A 27,431-nucleotide genomic window follows, 5' to 3' on the forward strand; every position below is an offset into this window, starting at 1 on the left:
TCCTCTTCCTGTCTGTGCTTTCTGCTTGGGGCCCTGGACAGTGCTTTAAATGTTCTTCAAAAGAAAAGGCTGCCAAGGGAATCATAAGATTTTGTTAATAAGAGCAGCAGAATTATTGGGTGTTGCTATAAAAAATTGAACCACTTATTTTTCATAGTCCAGTAATGAGCATTGTTTTCTTAGTGTATAGCCCAGCTAATCACGGTTAAAGCTGGAAGATGTGAGCATAAATTGTGGATTTGTGCTGGGGTCTTGAGACAAGGGGCAGAGAGCTGAATTTTGTAAGAAATAATGATAATGATCTGGGAGGAGCTGTTATTCCTAAAAGAATATCGCCGTTGGGAGAGGAAGACAGACAAGACAGCTTGGGGTATGGGGAGGAGCTGGTTAGCTTGGTGGGGGATGATGTGCCCAGAGACCCCCCTGGACTCTGCTCGCGAGGGGCAGCATGTGGCCAGGCAGCCTTCCAGCCCAGCAGCTTCACACACTTCCCGATGGTAAGCAGGCTTCAAGGTGGAAATTTATTCCAGCCAAAATACCTGCTGTGAAATCTTCTGCCCCTTAATGCTTTGCCTGCATAAGAACTGAGGCAGAGGGGTAGCCAGTGTATTATTCAGTGCACTGAACTTCCTGACACCCAGGGAGGTTTTTGTGTTAAAAGTAAGATAGCTGTGATCTGGGCAGCACTCCTCAGAATTCATCAAGATGGAACTGGAGAGGGATTTTCCTGCGTTAGGTTGGGTGAAGCCCCAGCCTGGGGTCCCTGGGCGTTCTGTGGCAGTTGGCTAATGAGGGCCCCTTCTAGAAGGGAGTTCACACCACAGTCCACTTCCGTCGGGGGCCGACGGGAAGGAGTGTGGTTTCCCGCCGGGTGAGCCTGATCCTGAGTGAGATCTGTTACCCCTTCTCTTCTGAGGAGAGTGCCTGGGATTTTAAGTGAGCTGTTTTTATTCTGCAGTCTGGTCAAGACTGAAGCGGCCATTTGCACTGGCGCGTCCCTTGGGCCATGTGCACAGCCTGCTTAATAGCTTTAGGTTTTAATTTAAAAAATATTACCGTAGGGATTATTCTGGTGGAGCATAATAGGGATATAACTTTTGGGGGCTTCTCACAAGATTTTAATAGCTGGCAAGCCTTCTTTAATTTTCATTCGATTTTAATTTTCACGTGACGTTTTCATTAGGTGTGTCAAGGAAACAAATGTGGTTTACATTGCTGGAGACTGTGGCCGGGCCACAAAGTGGGAAGGAAGATCTCATCTGACCTCAGCATGGCCCGGCTCCCCCTCAAAGGCAGGGCCCGCGGGGGCTTCTGGTACCACAGATGCTCCAGTCCCTTATATAAAATGGCATCGCGTTTACATATAACCTACGGACATCCTCTCATATACTTGGAATCATCTCTAGATTACTTATAATACCCATGATATAATGTAAATAGTCATTATACTGTATTATTTAGGGAATAATGACAAGAAAAAAACAGTCTGTACATGTTCAGTACAGACACAACCGTAGTAGGCCTTTCGGTCCGAGATTGGTTGAATCCCTGCATGCAGAGCCCGAGGATGCGAAGGGGTGACTGCACTGGGCTGTTTTTATTCATTCCCCTCCCTTCAGTGACAAGTGATTTTTCTTTGGTGTGATTTTCTAGAAGGGCACAGCCAGGGGGAATTCTGACTTTCCTTTTGGCCAAACCTTGACCCAGTAACACGGCTATGACCTCTCTGTGGTAAGCATGCAAGATGAGCATTCATTCTATGAATATTTATTGAGCACGTGCTCTGTGCCAGGCCCTCTTCCAGGGGTACCACTGTGAACAGAACAGACCCTAATGGAGCTCACACCCTCGTGGGGTGATGGAGTGCCCCCCCTCCCCCAAACCAAAACAGATACGTAAGGTGCATGATATACTGGTTGATGGTCAGTGCTATGGAGAAAGATTAAATTAGGAGGAGAGTGGAGATGTCCGTCTTAACATCACATTTTGTGAGTTGTTATCTAGGGCTAAGCATCATTATGCTGAGCATTTGATCAGCATCATTTCATTTAATCCTCACCAGGGTCCATTGAGGAAAGATGTTTTTTCTCCATCACGAAGTGTCTCAGGCTCCGGAGATCACACAGCTTCTCAGGGCCTGGATTAAAAGTCCAGATCTTGTGATCCCAGAGCCAGATTCTCCCCAACACCCCAGATGGAGGGTGGGGGTGACAGCCTTCGAGGCCCAGGTGGTGCTTTCTACCAAGCACATCTCAGTAACCTGATTCATGTAAATAAATAGAGACTTCCTACTGTATTTTCTAAGACTTTGCCAAGGAAATGCGATTTAATTTTCATTGTTTCCTTTCAGAGGAAAGGGGAACTGACAGCTGATTTTTTTGGAGGGCCCATTTGATTAAATAGGATGCCCGTTGACTTAATCATATATCAGAAGATGTAGGTGTAGCTTAACCAAAAAAATAGTCCTTTCTTGGCTTGTTCACATAGGCAACTAAAAAAGTTTACTTGCAATTGTTTGTTAAAGGAAGGCAGAATATCAGCAAACTGTAAAACCAGGCACGTTGGGTGGGGCGGAGTATAGGGGCTTGTTTCCATCAGAAAGAACTTTCTTCATCCTCTGAACATACTGTGTCATGTATGGGAGGGAGAGAAAACACTTAGGTATTTAATTATCCTTTATCTTTGAAAACACACACCACTTGTTTAGATGACTTATTTTTGCCGTGCCAGTTGCTGTCTGCGTTGGAAACATACGGAGTTGAATGCCAAGAACCGTAATTTAGCTTGAGTCACTGTTTAAAGTGTTGGGATTTTTCAGACTGCTTCAACAGTTATTCAAAAACTATGTGAAGTACGACCAGACGTAAACCTTTGATTTTCAAGGTTTGTGGGAGAGACCATTTCCATGTTCTCGTTTTAAATGATCGTTTAAAAGAGGTCGAAAGAGACTGACCTCAGAAATCTTATTTGACGTAAACAGTTTGATGAAGACTGGGTTCGACTTGGAAATGTAAGAAACGGCCCTGATTGTCAAGGGAACCTTCCCCTCTGTTGACATATTTCGTGTTGAAGGCAGAATGTGGAATCAGCTCGTAGACACTGAGATTCTCTGGTGGCTCTTCATGTCCAGTCCCTGGTTACAGGCAATGGGTAACTTAACTCAGAACGCCTCTGTTTTCCAAGGAAATCACATTCAGCATTTCTTTCTACCTAGTAGCAATTCCAGTAAGTTAGTTAGATAAAGAAAAATTGGGTCAAAATGAGATGTTTGAAAACACAGGGACATGTTAACTATTCCGTTAGACTGATTCACATTTGTGTGGATGATGGAGAGACTGTCTTCATGGCCTTTCTCCTGACTTGGACAGTTGAATTGGAACGTGATCAAGTGTGATAAACGACAGTGCTCTCGTGGTCAGTTTGTTGGCAGGGAATCACACGCCAAATTTCACTCTGGTTTGTTTCTGTTAGTTCCTTGCCTGGCTCGTTGTCCACACCTCGGTGGTATTTGTGTGGACACTCTTCTCCCTGGTCTTGCACGATGCTCTGCAGCGCCCTGTTGGCCTCACCCTCACCCTCTGTTTCTTTGTGTCTTATGCAGTGCCTTCTCCCAGTGCCTTGCTAGGAGACAATCCCACACCCTTTGGAAACGCAAAGGAAGTGATTGCAATCAAGGACTACTGCCCAACCAACTTCACCACGCTGAAGTTCTCCAAGGGGGACCATCTCTACGTCTTGGACACATCAGGCGGGGAGTGGTGGTATGCACACAACACCACGGAAATGGGCTACATCCCCTCCTCCTACGTGCAGCCCTTAAACTACCGGAATTCAACCTTAAGTGATAGTGGGATGATTGACAATCTTCCGGACAGCCCAGACGAGGTGGCCAAGGAGTTAGATTTGCTCGGAGGATGGACCGATGACAAGAAGGGATCGAGCAAAACCTACAGCAACAATAACCCTTTCTGGAACGGGGTCCAGACAAACCCATTTCTGAATGGGAACGTGCCAGTGACGCCCAGCCTGGATGAGCTGACTCCCAGAAGTACTGTGGATCTGCTGCTCTTTGACACAGGCACGTCTTCCTTCACTGAGTCCAGCTCAGCGACCACGAACAGCACCGGCAATATCTTTGACGAGCTGCCGGCCACAAATCAACTCCACGCGGAGCCGGTGGTCAAGCGAGACAACCCGTTCTTCAGAAGCAAGCGTTCCTACAGTCTGTCGGAACTCTCCGTGCTCCAAGCCAGGTCTGATGCTCCTGAGTCATCGGGGTTTTTCACGGGCTTGAAATCACCGGCGCCTGAGCAATTCCAGAGCCGGGAGGACTTCCGCGCTGCCTGGCTGAGCCACCGGAAGCTGGCCCGGTCCTGCCACGACCTGGACTTGCTGGGCCAAAGTCCTGGGTGGGGCCAGACCCAAGCGGTGGAGACGAACATCGTGTGCAAGCTGGACAGTTCCGGGGGTGCCGTGCAGCTTCCAGACACCAACATTAGCATCCACGTGCCCGAGGGCCACGTGGCTCCCGGGGAAACGCAGCAGATCTCCATGAAAGCTCTGCTGGACCCCCCGCTGGAACTCAACAGCGACAGGTGCAGCTGCATCAGCCCGGTGCTGGAGGTAAAGCTGAGCACCCTGGAGGTGAAAACCTTTCTCATCTTGGAGATGAAAGTTTCAGCCGAGGTGAAAAATGACATTTTTAGCAAAAGCACAGTGGGCCTCCAGTGCCTGAGGAGCGACTCAAAGGAAGGGCCATATGTCCCCATCCCACTCACCTACAACTATGGGGACACAGTCCAGGTACAGCTGGAAAACCTGGAGCCCTGTATGTACCTGGCCATCGTTGCCCACGGCCCGAACATTCTCTACCCTTCCACAGTCTGGGACTTCATCAACAAAAAAGTCACGGTGGGTCTCTATGGTCCCAAGCACATTCACCCCTCCTTCAAGACAGTGGTGACCATTTTTGGGCATGACTGTGCCCCAAAGACTCTCCTGGTCAGCGAGGTCACGCGCCAGGCCCCCAGCCCTGCCCCGGTGGCACTGCAGCTCTGGGGTAAGCACCAGTTCGTCCTGTCCAGGCCCCAGGATCTCCAGGTCTGCATGTTTTCCAACATGACACATTACGAGGTCAGAGCCGGTGAGCAGGCCAAAGTGGTGCGAGGGTTCCAGATGAAGCTGGGCAAGGTGAGCCGGCTCATCTTCCCCATCGCCTGCCAGAACGCCGGCGAGCTCTCTGACTTCACCCTGAGGGTCCAGGTGAAAGATGACCAGGAGGCCATCCTGACCCAGTTTTGCGTCCAGACCCCCCAGCCACCCCCCAAAAGTGCCATCAAGCCGTCTGGGCAGAGACGGTTTCTCAAGAAGAACGAGGTCGGGAAAATCATTCTGTCCCCATTCGCTGCCACCACCAAGTACCCGACTTTCCAGGACCGCCCGGTGTCCAGCCTCAAGTTCGGCAAGTTGCTCAAGACGGTGGTGCGGCAGAGCAAGAACCACTACCTGCTGGAGTACAAGAAGGGCGACGCCATCGCTCTGCTCAGCGAGGAGAAGATCCGGTTGAAGGGGCAGCTGTGGACCAAGGAGTGGTACATCGGCTACCACCAGGGCAAGGTGGGCCTCGTGCACGCCAAGAACGTGCTGGTGGTGGGCAGGGCCAGGCCCAGCTTCCTCTCCGGGCCCGAGCTGAGCACCTCGGTGCTGCTGGAGCAGATTCTGCGGCCCTGCAAGTTCCTCACCTACATCTACGCGTCCGTCAGGACCCTGCTCATGGAGAACATCAGCAGCTGGCGCTCCTTCGCCGACGCCCTGGGCTACGGGCACCAGCCGCTCACCTTTTTCTGCCGGGCCGAGCTGGACAGTGAGCCCGAGCGGGTGGCGTCTGTCCTGGAGAAGCTGAAGGAGGACTGTAACAACACGGAGGGCAAAGACCGCAAGTCCTTCCAGAAGGAGCTCATGATGGTAAGTGCCCGCTGGCTTTGGATTCCAGCGGGATGGGACTAAATCCAGTCTTCCAGCCTTTCCCGGGCACATGTGGGCACGGCTGTGGTTTAGCAAACCCTGGGACTGGTGTCCAGGCTCATCCCCACTTCCTGAAATACATGGATGGGGTTTTAAGTGTGCCCTGGAGATTGGTGTTTACGTGGGACCTGGAGGGGCCCCCAAACAGCTCGCGAGCCACCATGGCAAGGATTGTTCAGGTCTCTTCCCACCAGATTTGTGAGTCCCTCAGAGGTCTCAGAATGGATCTTCACATGCCCAGTGGGGGTAGGGGACCAAGGGGGCTCTGTGCTCCAACCACCTCTATTTTTAGATCTCCTGGGAGAAGATCCGTACTTTCATCAGATTCCCAACAGGATCTATGATTGAAAAATTTTAAGAACCACTGCCGCCCCGAAGTCTGTCTTTATTTTGATGTGAGTTTCTCTCTCCGTGTCTGCTGGCAGGTTCCACTATCTCTCTGTAGTGTTGTTTTCTCTTCCTCCTTCTTGTGTGTGTTTGAGTTGGGGGTGAGGACAGCCTCTGTTTTGCCAGCACCACTGGGAATTGGAATCCTAAGAAGTAAAAGGGGGAGGTTGGTGTCACACCACGGATACACCCTGGCCCACAAGCCAACGGGGAAGCGTTTACTGGACCCTGTCACGGCCTTCAGCAGGGCTGGGCCCTGCCCGTCTCACAGCCCATGGGCAGCCCCGCTCTAACCTGTTAGTTCAGTTCTGGTGGCTGCCCTGGAGTACTAGTTACCTTGGAGAAGGTTACTAATGTCCTTCTCTTTCTTCCCTCTTTGAATCTGTGCTTGATATTTTCCATCGACTTCTTTCTGTGAGAGGAGCTGGCTCAGTTCCCTTCCCTGTCCTCCTGAGAGGGACACTCAGGTGCTTTTGTTCCCGTAGGAAAACCTTTGTGACTCGATCATAGGCTTTTCTTCCTTGTTCCCCCCCACTCCAGACAGCCCTAGTCACCTCCTGACTTTGTAAGGTGCGACTGTCAGCGCCCCTAGCATTTCTGCCACCTCTGCTCCCCTCCCTCCACCAGCACCTGCCATCCTGTGTGAGTCCCCTGGGAACGGACAAGCCAGGTGTGAAGCTGCGTGAGTCTGTGGATGCACACGTTGACACAGGTGTGCAGCGGAGGTTCGTTCATTGCACACACATCTCTCAGCCACCCCCTGGAGCCAGGGGGACAGAAGACACACAGTCCACTGCTGCAGGGAGCATGCATTGCAGCCTGGTAGGGAGTGGGCCGTGAAGAAAGACCCCTTGATGGTGACTCATTATAATATAAAGTGCCAGACGTGCGGAGCAGAATGAGAACCTGACGTTGCCCAGAGGAGGGAGACGGGAACTCAAAGTGGCGGGTTGAGGGGCGACCTTGGCCACCAGGAGGTCGTTGGGGGCATTGATGGTGGCAGCTGCAGTGGGGAGGACGCAGGATTGTCATGGCTGGGGGAGTGAGCAGAGGGAGCAGGGGAGCCTCCCCCCGGGTCCTAGGTGTGGTTCCCCACCATGATGACTCATGCCCTCCCTTCAGGGCATGACTTCCTGGCCGGCCTGTAAAATCAGTTCCTGGAAGGTTGCCGGTCTCCTCCATGGATGGACCCCGCACAGTGGGCAGGGGGTGCGCTTCCCTCAGGCTGGGCTTCTCTATCGATCATGGAATTAGGTGCTTTCATGGAACATAAATGATATTGATTGTTCCTCTGTTAACAGCTAAAAAATGTTCCCCTTGAAAGGGCAGAGGTGAAAAGCAGCTCCTTCCCAGCTGTGGAAAAATGACTGAGGAGGTGGCGTTATTTCCATTTCTTCCTCATCCTCTGCAGAAGACTTAAGTGATTGCTCTTTTTATTCAACTTGAGGAACTTCCTCTGAGAGCAGATTTTTCGGTTGGCTTCCTTGGGTTACTTTGTGTGTCAATGGGGGTCTGTGTGTGTCTGGAACCCTCTCCCCTCTCCCCTGTGAGCCCCACACACCCAGGACTCCCTGAGTCCAGGAGGAAGAAATGTAACTTGACCTTGGGAACATTGCCCCGAGGCAAGGTTAGATTTGTGGTAATAGAGTGAAACTCGTTTTGCAATGTTTCCCCTCTCTCTCTCTCTCTGTTTCTCTCTCTCTGTCCCTCTGTCTCTCTCTCTCAGCTCCTTTACTATCTCCTCATCATCTTGTGAGCAGGCAAATTTGAATGGTTGGCCAAACTTCTAGAACCCACAGACTGATCCCAGCGTGTTGGAGGAGTCCTGGAAACCAGGAGTTTTCTTTCCAGGGACTGACTCAGCAGTCAAGCTTCCTGCAGCCTCCACCATTGGTTTAGCCCGCCCCCCTCCAGCCCTGTCACAGCCAGACCAGCCCTTCCCACCCCTCTCATTTCAAAGAGAGTTTTCTGTTTAGATATGATTCCTTGGTTTGGAAACAGTGATTAAATGGATTAGAAAGGGTGAAGGTAAGGGCCGGCCCCGTGGCTTAGCGGTTAAGTGCGCGTGCTCCGCTGCTGGTGGCCCGGGTTCGGATCCTGGGCGCGCACTGACGCACCGACGCACCGCTTCTCTGACCATGCTGAGGCTGCGTCCCACATACAGCAACTAGAAGGATGTGCAGCTATGACATACAGCTACCTACTGGGGCTTTTGGGGGAAAAAATAAATAAATAAAATTAAAAAAGAAAGGGTGAAGGTTTAGGATAGTAGATTTGCAGGGAGATGGAAGGGAAAAGCAATAAGAACTGAGTTGTCCATCTCTCCACTGCCATCAGAATGGGGTCCCGCCCCTTCCTCTGTCCCACAAGTTCCCGTAAGACCTGTCCTGCCCATCTCACACCCCTGGGGGCCCATATGTGCTTCCCGATCACCAGCCACTCTGGCCTTATCTCTGTGTTTTGAGCACACCCAGCTCGCCCCTGCCTCAGGCCTTTGCACACGCTGTTCCCTCTACCTGGAACTCTCTTCCCCCCAATTTCACGTGGCTTCTGCTCCAGGCACCAGCTCAAGTGTCACCTTGTCAGACCTTTCCTGCAACCCTCAATAAAGCCTCTGGGTCACGCACCTCATCATCCATATTGTTGTCTTCACAGTGCTTTCTCAAATCCCAAATGGGCTTGTTTACTTGTATTCCTGTTTCCTGTGATTACCCTAATTGAATAAACACTCCACGAGGGAAGGGCCCCGACGCTAAGGAAACACTCAGATACTTGAGGAATGAATGAGCAGTGGATGCGGGCTAAGACTCTGAGCTGGCTGCAGCCGCGTGTGGTCAGACTGTGCTTCCGTGCTGCGGTGCCAGTCCCTCTGTGCATTGTGCAGTGCATGTTGTCAGCATCTGAGCTCGTCCGGGAGGTGTCTTGTGTCACTGTCTGGGCTTTCTGGTCCTCTGCCTGCCCTTTCTCACCCACGGTTTGTGACTGCACTCAGAGAATGCTCCTTCTGTCCCCGGTCCTCCTAGCTCTCCAGAGACAGGACGGCCATCCAACACCAGCGACGCCCTCCGGACTGGACTGAAAGTGGGGGGAGGCGTGGTGCTGGGCTGACCCCGAGAGAGTGGGGTGTTCAGAGCAGAGCCCCTGAGTGTCAGAGGGCACTGAATGAACCCCTGGGGATCTCTGTGCTGGTGGGACTTGTAGGTAGGGGAGGTGATGGAATGGGCACCACGTATTTGAAGAGCTTTTGAAGTCATTCTGTTGTCGAAGGCAGCACGGGGATGACTGGGCAGCAGGTACGTGGCTGCAGCTTCTCAAAGAACAAGGAAGAGCCACCACCGGCAACCGGGAGTGGTGTTGGTACTCGATACTCATTAAACGTTTCTTTGGTGCCTGCTGTGTGCTTAGGGGCCAGGCTGGGTGCTGGGCTTTCGAAGAACGCAGGCCTTGCCCTTGAGGAAGACTCAGAGTGGGCAGTCGCAGGAGTGCGGGACAGACTTGTAATGGGCCCAAAGAGAAGGGCCTCCAGGGTGTGGGCCTCCCAGGGAAAGGCACACGGGGGGCTTATGCCAGAGGGATGTGCGGGAGCCCAGCGAGTGCAGAGGGGCTGTCAGGTTGGAGGCACAGCGTGGGCAAGGGCCAAGGGTGTGGAGCACGGGATGGGGGTAGCCAGAGGCCGGGAGAGCCTGGAGGCCAGGTGGATTTGAGGGCTTGGCGATACGGAATGATGGTACATGAGGTGATGGAGTAGTGGCATGGAGCCACCCAGGCCGGATAATGCTTGCACTTTGTTCCATGGGCGTTGGAGGTTACATGTTTCAGAGGAAGTGAAGGGGGGTCACGGTGGATACAGGTGTGTCCTGCTCCTTGGGGGTGCAGACATGTCTCTGCTCCTGCGGGGTCTGGGGTGTCCCTGCTCCTTGGGGGTCCAGGTGTGTCCCTGCTCCTTGCTGCCTCCCAGTCTCTGAGTGACCAGGTGACAGTCAGTGGAATGCCCCCCTCTGAGTGTCATTCCTTCAGAACACCAGGATGTCTGGATGGAGGACCCAATTTCAATGCTCATTCCTGGAATGACTTTTGTTGTAACGAGTGGGCAGTTCATTTTTAGCAGAAGTAGGAGGTCCAGGTCAAATCGAAGGGCTGCCGGGTTGAGAACACCCTCACAAACTTGGGCATGGATCCCTTGGCCATTTACCCCCCATCTGATTTCAGGCCTGGCAGGTAGGCCCTGGGTGGCTGGGTGGCCCTGGGTCTGTGGTCGGACCTGCACTGTGGCATTGATGAGAGGCTCTCTGTCTGTTTTCATGCCATGTGCACATCAGTGTTGACCTTCAGACCTTCAGGGGTCCTGGGGTTTGCACAGCTGCCTTGGCTCATCCAGGTTTTGTTTTTTCTGAAATAAAAATAATCCTCATTGGTTTTTCTATTTGTAAGGACAGTACATGCTTTATGCATTGAATTTGGCCATCCTGAAGAACAAAAGCAGAGACAGAAGGTCCCCCAGCCCCATCTCCCAGAGCTAGCCTCTGTTAGCAGTTCAGAGTGTAGACACTGCGTCTGTTATTCATTTCCATAGCATTTTGCCCCACAGGCTGTCCCATGTTCTGCTTCTCCCGGTTGAGGGTGAGTGCAGGTAGCTTTCTGTGCCTGCCGTGGAGGGGAACGTGCTTCTGTCTCACCAGTGCAGACGCTGCTCCTTGTCCGTGGACCTCTGCATGCTTGTCTACATTTGTTCCGTGACAGCGTTCTGTGAGCTGTGGCCCACTGCAGAGATCTGAGAAGCCGTCTGTCGGCTACATGGTATCAAGTGTCACTTTGGGGAGAACAAGGCCTGAGAATGGCAGAAATATTTAAAATTCCTGCAGGTGTCAGGTGCTGTGACTACAGTGACTGGACTGAACGACCCTTGTTGGTGTGTATCCACCCTCCTCACTGTTAACAAGCCTTGGTTTTGATGTCAGGGTTTTTGTTGTATTTAATGAAGGGGAGAAACTACAGAGTATGTTCATTGTTTATAGGGCATTTAAGTTCTTTAATGCTTCTTCTGATATACTTTGTGGAAAACACATAGGTGTGTGTTTGCACTTGAATTATGACAACACTGAATGGAGAAAAGGGTTTGGCTCAGGCTGTCCACCTGTGTAGATTTGGAATATCGCCATCTCGTGAGAGAGGGTGTGTATGTTTGGACGGTGGCAGACAGAACCTCAAGGAACCCAGTTTTCTAAGAACTGGCAGTGTTTTCATTCAACAACATGCTTTCAACGTCAGAGATTATTCCCGATTTTCGGGATTACATCTTGAACGAGAGGCACGGTCTCTGTTTTCCTGGTGTGGAAGGAAGGAGAGTCAGCTGGAGATGGAGAAGGAATAGGCAGGGATGTGGGCAGACTTTCCTGAAGGGTGAGGCCGGCTGCCAGAACTGGTCCTGGGGCCGCCACCAAGAAGGAAGCCATTGGCGACCAGGAGTCATTGGTGATGGCTGTGGCCAGGGTCGTTTGAGTCAGGTAGTGGGAGGGAGGGAGACAGGAGTGCCCTGGGCTCTTTGGAGAAGTTTCTCTGAGAAAGGGAAAGTTGCTGTAGGATACAAATCAAGGGAGGGTGGTTGTTTTTAGGAGTGGGGGGCAGGGATGAAATAAACGCCAAGAGCCTTGAAAGCAGATCCGAAGAGTTGAGGGTTGGAGAGAATGATGTGGAGGGATTGTCTGTGAATCAGGAGAAAAACCACCTTACTGCCCAAAAGAGGGGGCAGTTAGCTAACCACTGTGCATTTAGGTAAGTTCCTGGGGGTTCTGCCAGGTGGCCCCAAAGCAGGAGTGTCTGCTGCCCGTGGCTAGTACGGGAGACACTTGCCCTTCTGCTATTTGAACATCTTGGAAACAGAAGCCTGGTGGAGTGAACATACAGCAAAACCGTAATTATACTTCCTTGTGTTTTCATAAGAATATCTCTTAAAACAGAGGTTGGCGACCTGGCCCGTGGGCTGCCTGCTTTTGTAAATGAAGTGTCACTGGCACACAGCCGTGCCCGCTCAGTGTGTCTGTCTGCTGCCTTCACGCCTCGCTGGCAGAGGCGAGAAGTTGCAGCAGAGACCATATGGCCCACAAAGCCAAGAATATCTCCTGTCTAGCCCTTTATAGAACAAGTCGGGTCACCCTGGCTTAAGTCGTAGTCCACTCAAGTTAGTGAAATTCCAGCCGGAAGCAGCATCGTGCCTGATTTCATTGGGGATTTTCTGGTATTACTGTGTGTACTCCTGTATGTGCAAAAATCAAAAAGGAAGCTACAGGGACGAGGTTCCCAGAGCCGGAGCCTCCTGCTGTGAAATTTTCTACTGCTGGGGCTTGGTGGGCACCCAAAATGTGCCCTAAAAAATGCGTAAACTGCCCCTTGGTGAGGGTATGGGCAGCTTTGTGACAAACGAAACCAGTGCTGGCTCAGTAGAAGTTGTGTAAGCAGAGCTGAAGTGAGTAAATGAAAGACGCCTTCGTCCCTTCATCCGTCCCCGCTCCGTGGGAATGGCACTTGGGCGGGGGCCAGCGCTCTCGGTTCCAGCGGTGGCCGTTCAGGGCCAGAGAGAGCGGTTTGCATGTCTCAGGTCCTTTGTGTCTTGCGCCCTGCGCCCCTGGGGAGAGAGCTGTGTTCACCGTTTCAGCCAGGAATGACCCGCGTCAGAGGCGGGTGACTGACGTATTCTGTAAGAAAATGGGGCCTCCTCCGGAGCCGGGTGGCTGAGACACAGACACACGTTGGCTTTGTGCGCTGAGAAGCTGTGAGCAGATGCTGAGTGGGGCACTGAGTGACTTATTGTCAAGCCCTGTGGTCTTCCAGTACGCTTGTCAGGACAGCCAGCGTGGCTGGAGGGGACCCTGCCTGCCTCGGTGTGTCTGGTGCTTAACCCACCCCAAAAGAATTTAAATCCGAAATGCTACCAATTTTTTACACACCCCTCCCCTATACACATAAACACATCCATGTACAGTCTTTATATCTTCTGAAGCACAAATCTAGTAAACATTTAATTTTTTTTAAGTAATTTCATTCAAATATATCACAATTCAAATTGAAACAGATCATTTTCTGAAATATATAAAGTTTAAATGAGCATAATCTAGACCAAGGTTTTGTTTGGTTCAATTCCTGACATCCTGTGGTGCGTGCAGAATTGGACAGGCCATTGGCCTGAGCGCCGAGAGATCTGGATTTGCCTCCACCTCTGTCACTTTAAAACAGACACCATGAGGCCCACACAGTGGGTGTGAGCTGGGGGCGGCTGCCTGGAGGCAGATCTGGCTCTGCTGCTCCCTGGCTGTGGCAGCCCCTCACTTCCCCTGTCTCAACTTAATCTGCAAAGTGGGGTCAGCTTGGCCTCTGCTTCGTGGGGCTTCTGAGGAGTGGGTGAGCCCAGGGCCCCAGCTCATAGCAAGCACTCAGTAACAGTAACTTACTAGAACATACAAAACAGGAAAGGACTGTGTGGTCCTCAGACTGCCTTCTGGCTAACCACATTTGTAGCTGGTTGCTAACCTTTCAGATCCAGGACGGCGTCAGATTGAGCTGTCACCGTCACTCATGTTTTAAATTGCAGAGAAGAGCTAGAGCATCAGGCTAATGCATTCAGGGAGTCACCATTCCTTCGTTTTATTAAATAAACATCAAATGTAGATTAGAATCCTTGATCTAAAATAGCTGTGCCCTTTAAAGTAAGCAGCCCAGCAGATTGTAACTGCATGAGCTCTGATTCAGGGCGGCCCGCCATCTTCACGAAGAGTTTGACAGATTCTCGCAGGAGCCACGTGTTCGGCTCAGTTGGGGAGGGTTTGGTTGGTTGGTGGTTGTTGTAACATTTCGGAATGACACTTGCAGTGACAGCATCAGGTGCTCGCACAGAGCGTAAAGGGCCAGGAAGGACGCCAGGCCTGGCGACTCTTTCTGCTCCCGGCATCTCTTTGGTCTCAGCCTCACCTGTCCGAGGGCCCAAAGGAGTCTCAGAAACCATCGCTAGGGGTGCCTCTGGGGCCCACTTTTCCCCGGAAGCCGTTGTTGGGGTGTAATCGGAGAGTGTGCCGGGCGACAGAGGCTTCGTGGGTGAGAGTGGGGGGTGACGTGCCTTCTGTGGTCCCGGAGAGTCTCATCTTCACCACGTCCCCTCTCCTGCCTGCCTAGGGCTCCCATTGGGTGACGTCATCATGGCCAGCTCAAAGCCCGCCAACCACACTGGCCTCGTTGGTAATTAGCATCCCGCCAGACCCACTTGCAGGAGACCAGCAGCCATCATGTAACCTGGGGGCGAGCATGGGCATCTCACCGTGTGCAGAGCAGTGGGTCTGCTGACTTGATTTTGTTTCTTTAAGCAGAAACGTTAGTGAGACCCTAGCTTAGGGTCGCACAGAATGCATTGGGCTGTTGAGCCCTGTGTTGGAAGCCTCCTGATCTGGGCCCTTGTTCTAGATGGGGAGTGGAGTCACAAGGTGGCCACGTGCTTGTCGGTGCCGAGCAGGCCCTTGGGCAGGGCTCTCTGTCCCATTGCCTCCTTCCCAGAGTGACAGGCATTCCTTGCCCTCCTGGGTTCCTCCATAGTTAGTAATCCCTGTCCTAAAGACACACCGGAAAGTTCTTGCAGCGTTGACACAGGAGCAATCCTGTTGATTCTGGAAAGTGTTTCTTGATGGCCCGCCCTCAGTTTCAGCCTTGGGCCTCTCTGTTCTCTTTATCCTCCCCTCCACACAGGGTTTCAGTTTGTCTCCAAAACCTAAGAGTCCCAGATCCCAGTCTGAGCTCCAGGCTCCAACCTGAGCCCACTCCTGCATCTCTTCTGCCCATTGGAGCTCTCCCTCTGGCTGGTGTCCTCAGCACTTCACACTCAGAGGTCCAGCTCTTCATCTCGTCCTCCTCCGAGCCCCAGACTCTGCTGTCCGTCCAGGCGAAGGGGCTCGCTCTCCGCTTGCCCCCGTGGGAGTGGGAACGGGATGAACCACCGTCATCCTCACTCACCCTGTGTGTTAATGTCCTGGGGCTGCCGCAACAAAGTACCACACACTGGGTGGCCCAAACAACAGCAGTTTATTTTTTCACAGTTCTGGAAGTGTCGGCAGGGTTGGTTCCCTCTGGAGGCTCTGAGGGAGAATCGGGTCCGGGCCTCTCCCAGCTCCTGGTTGCTCTGGCAATCCTTGGCCTTCCTTGACTTGTGGCTGCACCACCCCCACCTCTGCCTCCATCCTTGCACCGACTTCTTCCCTCTGTCTCTGTGTCTCTGTTTCTTTCCTTATAAGGAGACCACTCTTTGAGGGTCTACCCTAATCCAGTAGGACCTCGTTTTAACTAATTCCATCTGCAAAGACCCTACTTCCAAATCCAGTCACGTTCTGAGAAGAGAACGCTGTCAAGCCCAGCGCTCCTGCAGATCATCACTTGTCTTCCCCACGGTGCTGGAGTTCAGGGGGCATTTTATAGGCCTTAGAACTTGTCGGGTAAAGAGGGCGCTGCCCCTGCATTGGGACTCTGCGTGAAACCGCAGCCGCCCCTGTCCTACCTCACGTCCTTCTCCTTCCTCCTCAGGCCTTACTGAAAATGGACTGCCAGGGCCTGGTGGTCAGACTCATCCAAGACTTCGTGCTGCTGACCACGGCGGTCGAGGTGGCACAGCGCTGGAGGGAGCTGGCGGAGAAGCTCGCCAAGGTGTCCAAGCAGCAGATGGACGCGTACGAGTCTCCCCACCGGGACAGGAACGGGGTCGTGGACAGCGAGGTGAGCGGGGGCCGCGCTTCCCTTGACCTGTAAAATGTGGTTACAACAGTGTCTACTTTATAGTATTTTTCTGGGGACAAATTATGAGTTACAGAGGGAAAGCAGGTGCCCAGCACACAGTCGGCTCTCACCGAGTGGGGGCCAGTCTCATCCTTCTTGGGGTTATTTGTCATGAGTCCTGGCTCTGATGGTGGCAAGGCCACTCCACCGTGAAGAAGGAAGTTGGAACGGCATCAGTGGAACTGCCCGTCCCTGGCTAATCCTGGTCTTAAGTTACCTTCGGTCAGAGTGAATAATGCATAAGGGAGCCCTTTGTGACCGGTGCTGGGTGGGTCTCAACCTGGGACTGTGTTGGGTGAATACCTGCTGTGTTGTGTGACCTTGGCCAGAGCTGATCCGTTTCCTGCTCAGAGAGTCTTTGTGTTCTCTCTTGTTTGTGGAGTTCGCTGTAAGTTTCCGGAAAGACAGTTCAGGCTTAGGAGACCCAGGAAGCAGGAAGTCCCAAGAATAAGGGTGTTCTTTATTAACACGGCGAATTTCTAAGTAAATGGCTCAGATAGAAAACGCTACAGGAATTGTAAGGGGGAGAAATCTTTTCTGTTTGTCCAGACACCATTTGCTAGGTACCTACTCTTGCACAAAACTCATTCTTCCCTCTGAAATTTGCTGGCCCGGGACAGAGATGGTTCCACCTGTTTCTTTGGGTTTGTTTCATGCTTGAAAGAGTAGTGTAAATAATGAGCAAAGGAGCTGGAGCAGGTAATAGGATCGAAACTCTCACTGTCCCCTAATCTTCCCCTCTCCCTCCTTTTGTTTTGCACGACTCTACCCTCCAGGCCATGTGGAAACCTGCCTATGACTTTTTACTAACCTGGAGCCACCAGATTGGGGACAGCTACCGGGATGTCATCCAGGAGCTGCACATAGGCCTGGACAAGATGAAAAACCCCATCACCAAGCGCTGGAAACACCTCACAGGGACTCTGATCTTGGTGAACTCCCTGGACATTCTGAGAGCAGCTGCCTTCAGTCCTGTGGACCATGACGACTTCGTGATTTGACTGGATGCCCTCTCCTCATCGCTGTTCTGGGGCCCTCCGTATGCCCTGGATGCCTGGTGCAGTCATGTGGAGCCGGGGAGGGAGGAGGGGAGGGTCGGCTGCTCAGACTGACCCAGGGTCTGTCCCTGCTGGACCCGCACCCAAGGACCAAGGACCAAGCACACGCAAGGCTCCACCCGCCTCCCCCCGTCGCGGGGGAGGCCTGAAGGGAATTTCTACTGCAGGTCGTTGCCAATCAAATAGCTTTCTATTTGTTAAGTATAAATTTAAATTTAAAATCACTTTTTTTAAAGTGTGGGGGGAGGGGGCATATGAGAAAAGTGGTATCTAATTTTTTAATGGACCGTAAAGGTGAAAAAAAATACACTTAATAGGAGCAGATGCTGTTGAGGTTTTTATGTGATATAAAGACCTTTTTAAATTATGTTACAGATGTATATATGTATTTAAGGGTCATGGGGGGCATTTCTGATTCCCGGACACACTTTGCATTTCAACTTAGCACGGAAAGGCTGAATGAGCATTCAGGTATTGGGCCTTTTCGTACTTGGTAAAAAAGTGGATCCAATAGGAAACTTGGTTTTTTGGTAAATGAACGTAGTTCAGGCCCACTCGTTCTGAGAATGTCCTGGGTCCTGCTCTTCTCTCATTTGTATTCTCTTCCATGCCTTTGCCCCATGGTGCATAAATGATCAGGCACAGCAGTGTGAGCCTTGCTTGAGCTGTGGTGGGCGGAGTTAAATCCGACGCAAGCAGTTAGGTGTCCTTGAGATGAGAGGGCAGCTGGGCATTGGCATTCTGTATGGCCCTGCCCGTGTGCTGTTGGTCGTTCAATAGAGAAATGCCATTGGAGTGAGTTGGTCCCTGCAGCTCCAGGAGGCCACTGTCATGTGTCTCCCCGGGGGCAGGGGAGCGTTTCCTGCAGAGCTCTCCCATCTCTGGGCATGAAGGAGACTCCACCACCAGGGACACCCTGTGCTGATGTACAAACGGGCCTGCTGCCATTTTCCAACTCTCCACTTCATTCCCTCCAAAATTTAACCCTCTCCCTTCCTGGGATACCCATGTCTCCTTGGAAATAAATAGTATAGGGAAACCTTTCTGTTTTCCTTCAATATAGAGATTATCTGAGCAGGATGAACATTTTCTGAAAATGAAAATGTTTCCCGCGTAAAGTCTGGGACTTGACAGAGTTGCATTAATAATCTTTACAGTCGTGGATCAACTTGCTGTGTTAAATTCTACGATTGCATTGTAGTTGCAGCATCTCAGAAGGGAATAAGGGGCAGGATTGAAGGAAGATTGGGCAAATCAATAGAGTTGGTCCCCAGAAATGTGCCAGGACATACACTGTGCTTGTATGAAGTGACGTTGGGCCATTTGGGATTCCTGAACCTTAGTCTCTAAATCTCCTTTCTTGAAACATGTTAACTACTTAGTGTAATCAATGTATAATCCCTTCTTGAGCTAAAACATTCTTAATATATCTATTGATTCAGATACTGGAGACCAACTGGTTAGAAAGAACAACAACAAAAACACTACATATTTTATGCTGCAAGAACCAAGACACACAGTTCCCCACTCATCACATGAAATTACCTTAGATTCCGCTTCTCGACTTTCACCTTCATTCTCCCCAGAGATCATCTCTTACCTTTTCCCCAAAGAAGAAACAAAACCAGTTGCACCTTAAACCATGGATATTTTTCCTCAGGGGCTTTAAATAGTTTCCTATGCAACATGTCTTGTAGCACAAAATAAACTCTACAAAAGTTGCAGTAAATTTTATTTGGATATTTTAAACTATTGAGTGTGTGTGTTTTTTTTCTGTACCCAACCAGACTTTAAATAGAACTAGTGTAAACAGCTGTGCATAGAACAATGGCTCCCTTCCCAGTCACCCCTGGATGACAGTGTGACAGCGGATATCTGTCTTCTTGCTATTAATTTAATTGCTCTTGAAACATAGGGGTCTCGGTCATCACGGACCAGTGGGATCCAGCGTTGCCCAGAGCGCCCAAAGGATGCAAGTGGATGGCTTGCCTTTTTCTTGGCCCTGAGCACCTGAAACTGGGAATCCAGCCTTTCTGTGCTGTGTGTCAGGCATCATCCGTTAGGTGCCAGTGCAGCAAGCAGGACTCCCAAGGGGCCTGCCCTCGCCGTGCCCTAGCAATACCACGTCGTCGAGGGAGAGAACAGAGTGGAGGAGTGACTGGTGGAGACCAGCCCTGCCTGGGGGTGGTGGGGAGGAGTGGGGCTAAGGACAGCCTCCTTGAAAAGTGACTTTAATCCAAGGAGCAAAGGCTGAGTAGGAATCAGCTGGCCCAAGTCCTGGGGAACGGAGGGTCTGCAGCATTGAGAGAGTACGTGGGACCACAAGAGGCTGACCCCTCCCTCGGGGCTGGGGCGTGCCCAGTGAGCAAGGACCTCTGTGAGTGCTCTTCTACCCTCCGTGCATGTTAATTCTAGTCCTGCCAGCTAAGTCCGCCCACCCAGTTGGGTTCAATGTGGTCCCGTAACTTAACGACTATCAGCAGAGGTGGAGATTTTAACCCAGGGCTGCCAGAACAAAGCCACAAACTGAGTGGCTTAAGAACAAATTTAGTCTCACAGTTCTGAAGGTCAGAAGTCCAAAATCAAGGCATCGTCCCTCTGTCTGTCTCCAAACCTCCCTCCCCTTATAAGGACACCAGTCATGGATGAGGGCCCGTCTGAATTGAGTATGACCTCATCTTAACTTGATTGCATCTGTAAAGACCCTATTTCCAAGGTTGCATTCACAGGTCGGCTGTTGAGTTGGGACTTGAACATAACTCTTTGAGGGACACAGTTCAATCCACAACACTGCTTCCAGTGCCCCAGCCTTTGGATGTGGCTTGTGTTGGGAGAATGGTGAAGGAATCCAGTTTGACCTATCTCGGTGTCCTCTGCCCAATTAAATGCAAAAGCCAGAGGGGTGGAGGGAGGTAATTCTTAAGGGGAAACCACTTTTGATGGGACCTGCTTTATTCACCAAAACCCACTTTCTTCCTGAGCAAACAACTGGACAATTTCCCAACCTCCCTTACAAGTAGGTGTCGCCATGTGATGCCAGTGGAATGTGAGCAAAAGTGATACAGGCCACCATCGGGCCTGGCCCATAGAACCTTCCGGAAAGAACTCCAGTGACCTAAAGATGAAGAGTCAGACAGCAAGATCCCAGGTCCCTGAATGACTCTGGGAAGGCTTTCTGTCCAGCGACATCTTTATCACATCGTGACTAGAGTTTACTGTCAGGCCATTGAGGCGGTGAGAGCTGTTATGGCAGTGGGCGTGACTTTAGTCTCAGGTACAGTATACCCAGATTATTACTGTAATTTAAAAACTGGAGGGGAGAGGGGTATGCTCTTAAAACCACATCTGCATTATTTCAGGTACAGATTAGAACTCAGTCACACTAATTTTTCTTGGCCTCTGCAAGTCCGGAGTTGGTCAGTACCAGTCAGAATATGAACAACTTTTATATTTTACTGCATATTCTCCAGGCCAGTCCAAGAAGCTCAGTCAAAACCTCCAGTCCTTTATTGATGTTGATTTTGACACTAATGGTATTGCTAATAATTCACATATCTAATTACGGTATTTGTAAGTGTTCTTTAGGACCAAATATTCAGGAAAAAGATTTAGTTGAAAAAAACTGTTCTGATTTCCCAAGAAAAGGGCCATTTTGTCCTTGATAAATTCCTGCCTTGGTCTTCACGTAACCGCCGTGCAGTCATCAAATGGGGCCTGCACCAAATCATTGATTTGGTGGTCACCCAGCCCCCACGACCTCCGAGTAGTCTCGCAGACCTGGCTGCAGCAGCCAAGCCCAGCTTGTTCCTGGGCCCTTCCCCACCAGCCGTCACCAGATCCCAGTGGCCCGTAGGTCACCTACTGCCGTGATTGGACTTACAATCTTTTCCTTGTCCCTTTGCTCTCACTCCTTTTTTTGGTTAAACTATTCCAACACCCTCCCACCTGGTCCACTTTCCCACTGTCTCTCTGCCCCCACATCCATGGGATACAAGAAGAAGACCCAGAGACCTCCTACTTCCTGCCGTGCGGTCAGCTCTGGGGTACCCAACCCTTGGCTGTGCTGCCCACACCAACTCAACTCCCTTGACCGTCTCCCCTTCTCACACCTCCCGCCTCTGAGCTGTTCTCTCGAGCTGACATGCCTCTCCTTCCTTCTCCATCAGCCACACAGAGCTCCTTGAGTGCAGCTTCCGTGTCCAAACTCACGACTGAATCCCCAGAGCCTGGCGCAATAAATGTTTGTTTCGAGAAGGAATTGACCATATCCCTGGGATAGAAATGCATCTCAGAATGTGGATGGCTTTGGCTATTGGAGTGGATAGAATGGGTTTTGTGCTGTGTTCACACACAACCAATGTGAAAAATAAGTGAGAACTTGTCCAGCAACGAAGGCATCAAAACCAGCTTGAATTTTAAGAGGGGTTCAAAGAGAAACACATCACCGGGATGGAACTCAATGAGGTGTACACCAAAAGCAATTACATGTCCTAATGATTCATTTCCTGGCACAAGGGAAACGTCAGTTTGGGCCATGATTTATGCTGTAATAAAATTCAGTTTTACGTAAAATAAATAGAAATGGCTTTGTCCTAAACAGTTAAGAAACCTGAATTCTGGGGGAAAAGGAGTGCCACCAGGTGCCCAGACTTTGCTTAGCAACTGTGGTCTATGCAAGGTTTGTCCCGTTTAACCTTCCTGACGACCCTGGTCTCAAAGATGAGGAAACCAAGGCTCACAGAGGGCCAACAGGCTCGACTGGCACAGCGGCCAGGCCCAAGCTCTGTCCACCCACAGCCGTGCCCTTGTGTCACATCAGAAACAGAAAGAGCGTAACAGCCATTGCATGAGAAACAGATAGCCAACGCCAGAGCGGGGGGGAGTCCCACCAACAACTGTGCTTTGAGATGGGGTGAGATGGAGTGAGATGAGCTGTCATCCTTTCCCCCTCTCCCTCACAGATCTCTTCTGGAACGTATGTGCAAGATAACCGTTACCATTTTGTGCCCATTTCCCTAAAACCCTAAATATTTAAAATATTTGCGCTTAACCAGTTTTCCTTATTTTTTTTAAATTTCCACTTTATTGACATGTAAACAAAGTTTTCCTTTCTTAAGACTCACTCGTTACCATCAAAAGAGCTCATCCTACATTGGTTGCACAATCTGAATGTGCTTAACACTCCCCACCTGCAATGAACCGCTGAAAAATGGTTAAGATGATAAGTTTTGTTATGTATATTTCACAACAATTTTTTTTAATGCGAAAAAAAAGTCACAGCCCCAGTTTCCCACACTCCCAGGGTCTGATTATGAAAAATAGGGAGTGGAGTCAGGGGTGGAGGGAAGTTCAGGGCTCCTAAGTCTGTTTGTGCCTGGACCCCTTTGGCAGATGGCTGTAGCCCATAGACACCTCAGAATTACATAAATGCATAAAAGAAAAAAATCTGGGATTGCAAATGAAAGCAATTTTATTTACACACAGTTCCCAGAAGATTTTTAAAAATTGTGTTGTGGTAATAGATGCACTTCTATATGTGTTAAATAACACAGTCTACTGGTAGATGTCATATCCACCATCAGCATAGTGATGAGCATTGTGCTAGCTGTGAAAATGTTAATGGATAGAAAAGTATCTGAGATTTAGAAATTGTGGACAAAAATCACAGAGATTTCTAATATTACAGAGGTTTCTTGCCTACATGCATACTGGAAGGAACTGCTGATATTCAGTTAGAGATTAATGAAAATAAAGATTACTAAACAAAAAAAGAAAGCTCATTCTTAGGAAACTGAATCACCCGGGTTTGCTATACCCGTTGTTCTGGATCGCTTGTATTATTATTTGCTGCTCCAGGTTGTCAAGAATGGTATTTTTAAAGCTTTGCTTCTCTGATCCAATATTCTACCTAGTGAAGGAGAAGGAAAACTTGAAGAATTAATTGGCTGTGTCTATGACTTCTTAAATATTTGAAGTCATTTTTCTTAATCTTCCATTTCAATTGGTTTACTTTTTAAAAGAATATCCACTGTATACTCATTGAAAGTACAACTTTCAATGTAATTTGCTCTTTGGGGGGCAGCAAAAGTCTCCCGAAACTGAGGGTCAGCATCAACCTCAGTGAGAAGCAGCCTGCTTGGTGGAAGGGCCCATGAGCTGCTCGTCTGGGGCCTGTTGTCTGGATGCCAGTCCTGGGCACAGGGCATGAAGGGAAACCCATCAAGGGAGAGAAGAGCCAGCTCCTGGCCCTGTAGGAATTTGTATTCCGTTAAGGAAGATCGAGGCCCCGGGGGCAGATGCCTGAAACTCAAGGGAGACAAGCACTCTCAGCAGAGTGGACCAAGGAAGAATGTGAGAAAGTAGGGAGCTTGTTGGGTGCCAGAGCTTTGAGTGAGAGCATGGTTGAGTATTCGGAGGCTGTGAGAAGAGACACCCAAGTTGGAGGGAATATCCTGGAAGATACTGAAACGGCAGAGGGAGGTGTTTATTCATAGATTGTGGTTGAGCACCTTCTATGTGCCCTGCACTGTTCTAGGCCCTGGGGGCTAATCCCTGTCCCCATGGAGCCCACACGCCAGTGGGGAAACAGACAAGAAAATAGATCAATATCTAGTGGTAGAGGTAAGTGTTATGATGAAAAATAAATGATATACTATGACCTTGGGTTGGGGGGGGGCAGGTGTAGAGCAGGGCATTCAGGGAAGGCCTCTAATGAGGCCAAGTTTGGGAGCAGTGAGTAGTTCAGAGAAGTTGCAGTGTGCACTGCTTTCAGGAGGGCTGGGGAAGGAGAGTGGGATGGGAAGATGGGGCCGGGGGTGAGCAGCCTTGAATGCCAGACCTAGGCTCCTGGAATTTGCTCAGAGGGAGTAGAAGGCTTTGGGCGGATCAGAACTGGAGGAGGCGAAAGACCTGAACAGGTAGTGTTGGGTAGGATTAGCCAAGGAGAAGCCTGGAGCCGTCCCAAAGCCATGGACTGACCTGGATGTCGGGGGCCCGGAGGCTGTGGGAGGTGGAGGAGGAGAATCAACTCAGTGTGGCATTTGATCGGGCAGGAGCAGGGCCGAGAGGGTGGCCTCTGAGAAGACGGCTGGGTCAGGGCTGGAGGGCCTTGGCTGCGATGAGTGGCTTCATTGGAGAGTGGAGAGAGGATGGTTAAAAGTGGTGATTGGGGAGGGGAAGCTGAGTAAGACAAAGTGCGGGATGGAGAGTGGGGGGCGGGGGGTGTTCTGGGACTTTGGCTCTAAATAGAAAGATTTAAGGTGTAGCTGAAAGCCTCTAGGCCAAGAAAGCCAGCAAGAAGGAGATAGAAAATACTGTAGAAACCTGGGCCGCGTCCTTGGTGCTTTCCGCCTCTACATCTCCACTCCCATCACATGGACCATTCAGGCGTCTGATTCAACAACCTCTCGTTCCTGCTCTCTCTCTGGGCTGCTACCTTAGTCCCAGCCACCATCGTCTCTTTCCCATACCTGCAACACCAGTCTTCTTCCCTCAACTCATCCTCCACATGGCCACCAGAATGGCCCTTCTAAAATATAAGCCCGTGCCCCTTGCTGCCTAACCCTCCACCTTCTGTGGTCCCCATGTTCAGAGCAGGTGCAGGGATGGCTCCCAAATGCCCAAGCTCATAGGTCATTTCTGGCTGTGATGGCACTTTCATCTCTACACACGAAATGGGAGAAACAAGGACCGTGCACTGAGGATTTTCATTAAGCCCAATTTATGCAAATCAAATCACTGTTCCTGATCCTGACATTAAGCCTTTCATTCCTTTTTGGTGTTAGATGTCCTTTATTTTGGTAGCTGATAATGATAATAAATTGTAGTAGTTGTTGTTGTTTTAATGCCTTTCTTGGCAAAGTAAAATGTTGGCCGATGACACACATCTGTGCATCTTTCAAGACTTGGATTGTTGGACAAATAAGGGAGATAGAAGGTGAAACTATTTCCATGGCTCTTTGCACGTGGGGCTGTTTCTACCCAGACCCCCCTCCTTACTGTGACAGTGGCTTTATCGTATTTTCCGGGTGTTCAGCAAATTCTTGCGGCTAAATGCAGGTGTGACTAGCTGCCACCATGTGGATCTCTGATTCCAAGATCAGCAACTTGCAGAAGGAGGCGGAGTGGTGGTGGAAGCAGCCAGCGTTCAGGGCCACAGTGGTCACATGGCGAGCTCCTGGCTCAGCCATGGCATCAGTGGGGCATGCAGGGCTGTGGCCGTTTCCCTCATGGTTGGTCGGCCTGACGCAGTGGCACATCCCTCACCAGGCCAGTTCTGGACCCTGAGCATCACACGTGGTTCTTCAGCTCTCCAACCCTCTGCTGAATTACTCAATTATCCTTTAATAAGCCCCCTTTCTGGAGAATTGGCCATTGCCAATTTCTGTTGAATGCAAATAAGCACCTTGACTTCTGACTATTTTTATTCCTTCAGGATTCTGCTCTGATAATCAGACTTCCCTAAGAAGTCTTCTTGGATGTGCCATCTGGGCTGAAGGCCCTTCCTTTGTTCTTTTGTGGCTCTCTGCCCCAACCACAAATACAATCCAAATCTCTCTATTAGATGTGCGTATTGGCTCGTGCCCCCCAGACTGTAAACTGCAAGGAGGGTGCCACAGTGCCTAACTCACACTTGATGAATTCAAGCTCACACTCAATACATTCTTGGATGAATGGCTGATTGAATGAACCACTTCCCAGTGACCACTGCACACCAATTCATCTAGGGGAATGGAGGCCAGGTATGAGGGCTTTGTGTGTAATTGCAGTGATTTTTTTCTTTTTAATCAAACAAATAGAAGTTTTGTGGGGAGTCTATTCTGGATTTTTTTCTAGAAAGTTCTATTTCTACTTGTTTTAGTTCACTGATCTTCCCACTATAACATTACATATGTTGTGCTCAGCTGAAGCTCACACTTTGGAATAACAAGTGTTTGCTTTATTTTTCACACATCCGCATATTTTCCTACACTCCAAATGCAAAAATCAGTTCACACCCCAGGTGTGGATGATTGCACCTGGGTGAGAATAGCAGCTGTGGGTACACTTGGTGAATATCTACAGCCTCAGGTGAGCTGTCTTAGTGTCACAGGCCTCCCTGGACAGTTACCCTGACACCTGAGTGAAGCAGGAGGAGGGAGGATGGGCAGGCAGGGCGGTTGCCTGGCAACTCCGGAATCACAGGGCCATCCTTCATGTCTGGAAGAGAAAGGATCTGGAGAATTAAGTCACTTTCATTTTTGTCTCTGAGCCTGGTTAGAATCAACGTCTACAGAATGAAGAATTTATAGTAAAAGCCACGCTGACGAGTCAGCTTAACGACTTGTAACATTGAAATATACAAACGCAACCTTGTGTGTGCATACAGAAGCGCTGTGTGAAGGTGTATTCTCTGAGCAACTAGTGAATTCGTAAGAATACAATTAGTGTTAAAAATCTTGTTGGAAAATCAGATTCTAGTTCTCCAAGGCATTGTTGCAAAACACCTTTATGTATTCCTAATTGTCACATTTTCCGTGCGATAGATGAGTTGAGAAATTAAAGATGGAAAAGGTGATGAAAGTGTACTGAGGGACTGAGGGCACTTGGCCTAGTTAGAAATAGTTTACACAGACCTCGGAGATTTATGTATTTTTCCCAGGACCTGGGAGATAGCTATCATTTTTCAAATATTAGATTTGTGCAAAATACATAGAGATGTCCTGATGGCTGGTGTCACTGTGCCACGCACAGGATGTCTCAAGCTATCAAAACCGGAATAAATTTGTTTTGCATTCAGAAATTCACACCCAAGTAAAAGCAGCTCCATTTTCTGTTTGTGACATGCAACATATTCCAAAATTCTGCTTAAAATATTATTGGATAGCTTTGATGTAGTCAGGCAGCGTTTTCTCCCTAAATGAAAGAGCTTTATATAGTGCTCATACTTCACTTCAAACAAGACAGTTTATTAGCATCATTATTTTCAAAATATAATACTTTACTTTGCGTTATTCAAATGTTTATAATATTCCCTCTTATGTGGGTATTTTGTGAGTCAATCAGATCACAACAGACCTCTAGTTGAAATATCATTATTATTTTGGATTCCCATATATTTTCTTCCACCCACAGCCCTGGGAGGAAGTGAAGTGGGTACCAGTGGAGGACTCTTGAGAA

The 27,431-nt window shown here is 49.9% G+C and overlaps 1 protein-coding gene across 3 annotated transcripts in view; it reads left to right on the forward strand.

Annotated features, from left to right (window-relative positions):
- Positions 1 to 19,022, forward strand: part of SH3BP4 (SH3 domain binding protein 4) — a 97,069-nt gene extending 78,047 nt beyond the window's left edge. For all 3 annotated transcript variants that reach the window (XM_058533262.1, XM_058533261.1, XM_058533263.1), the window contains 3 exons: positions 3,602 to 5,964; positions 15,967 to 16,155; positions 16,992 to 19,022. In XM_058533262.1, coding sequence (XP_058389245.1) covers positions 3,602 to 5,964; positions 15,967 to 16,155; positions 16,992 to 17,216 — 2,777 coding nt within the window. In that variant the 3' untranslated portion in view covers positions 17,217 to 19,022. The remainder of the gene's footprint in view (positions 1 to 3,601; positions 5,965 to 15,966; positions 16,156 to 16,991) is intronic.
- Positions 19,023 to 27,431: the final 8,409 nt, after the last annotated feature.

Source organism: Diceros bicornis, chromosome 37 (assembly GCF_020826845.1).
Source record: "Diceros bicornis minor isolate mBicDic1 chromosome 37, mDicBic1.mat.cur, whole genome shotgun sequence".
NCBI lineage: Eukaryota > Metazoa > Chordata > Mammalia > Perissodactyla > Rhinocerotidae > Diceros > Diceros bicornis.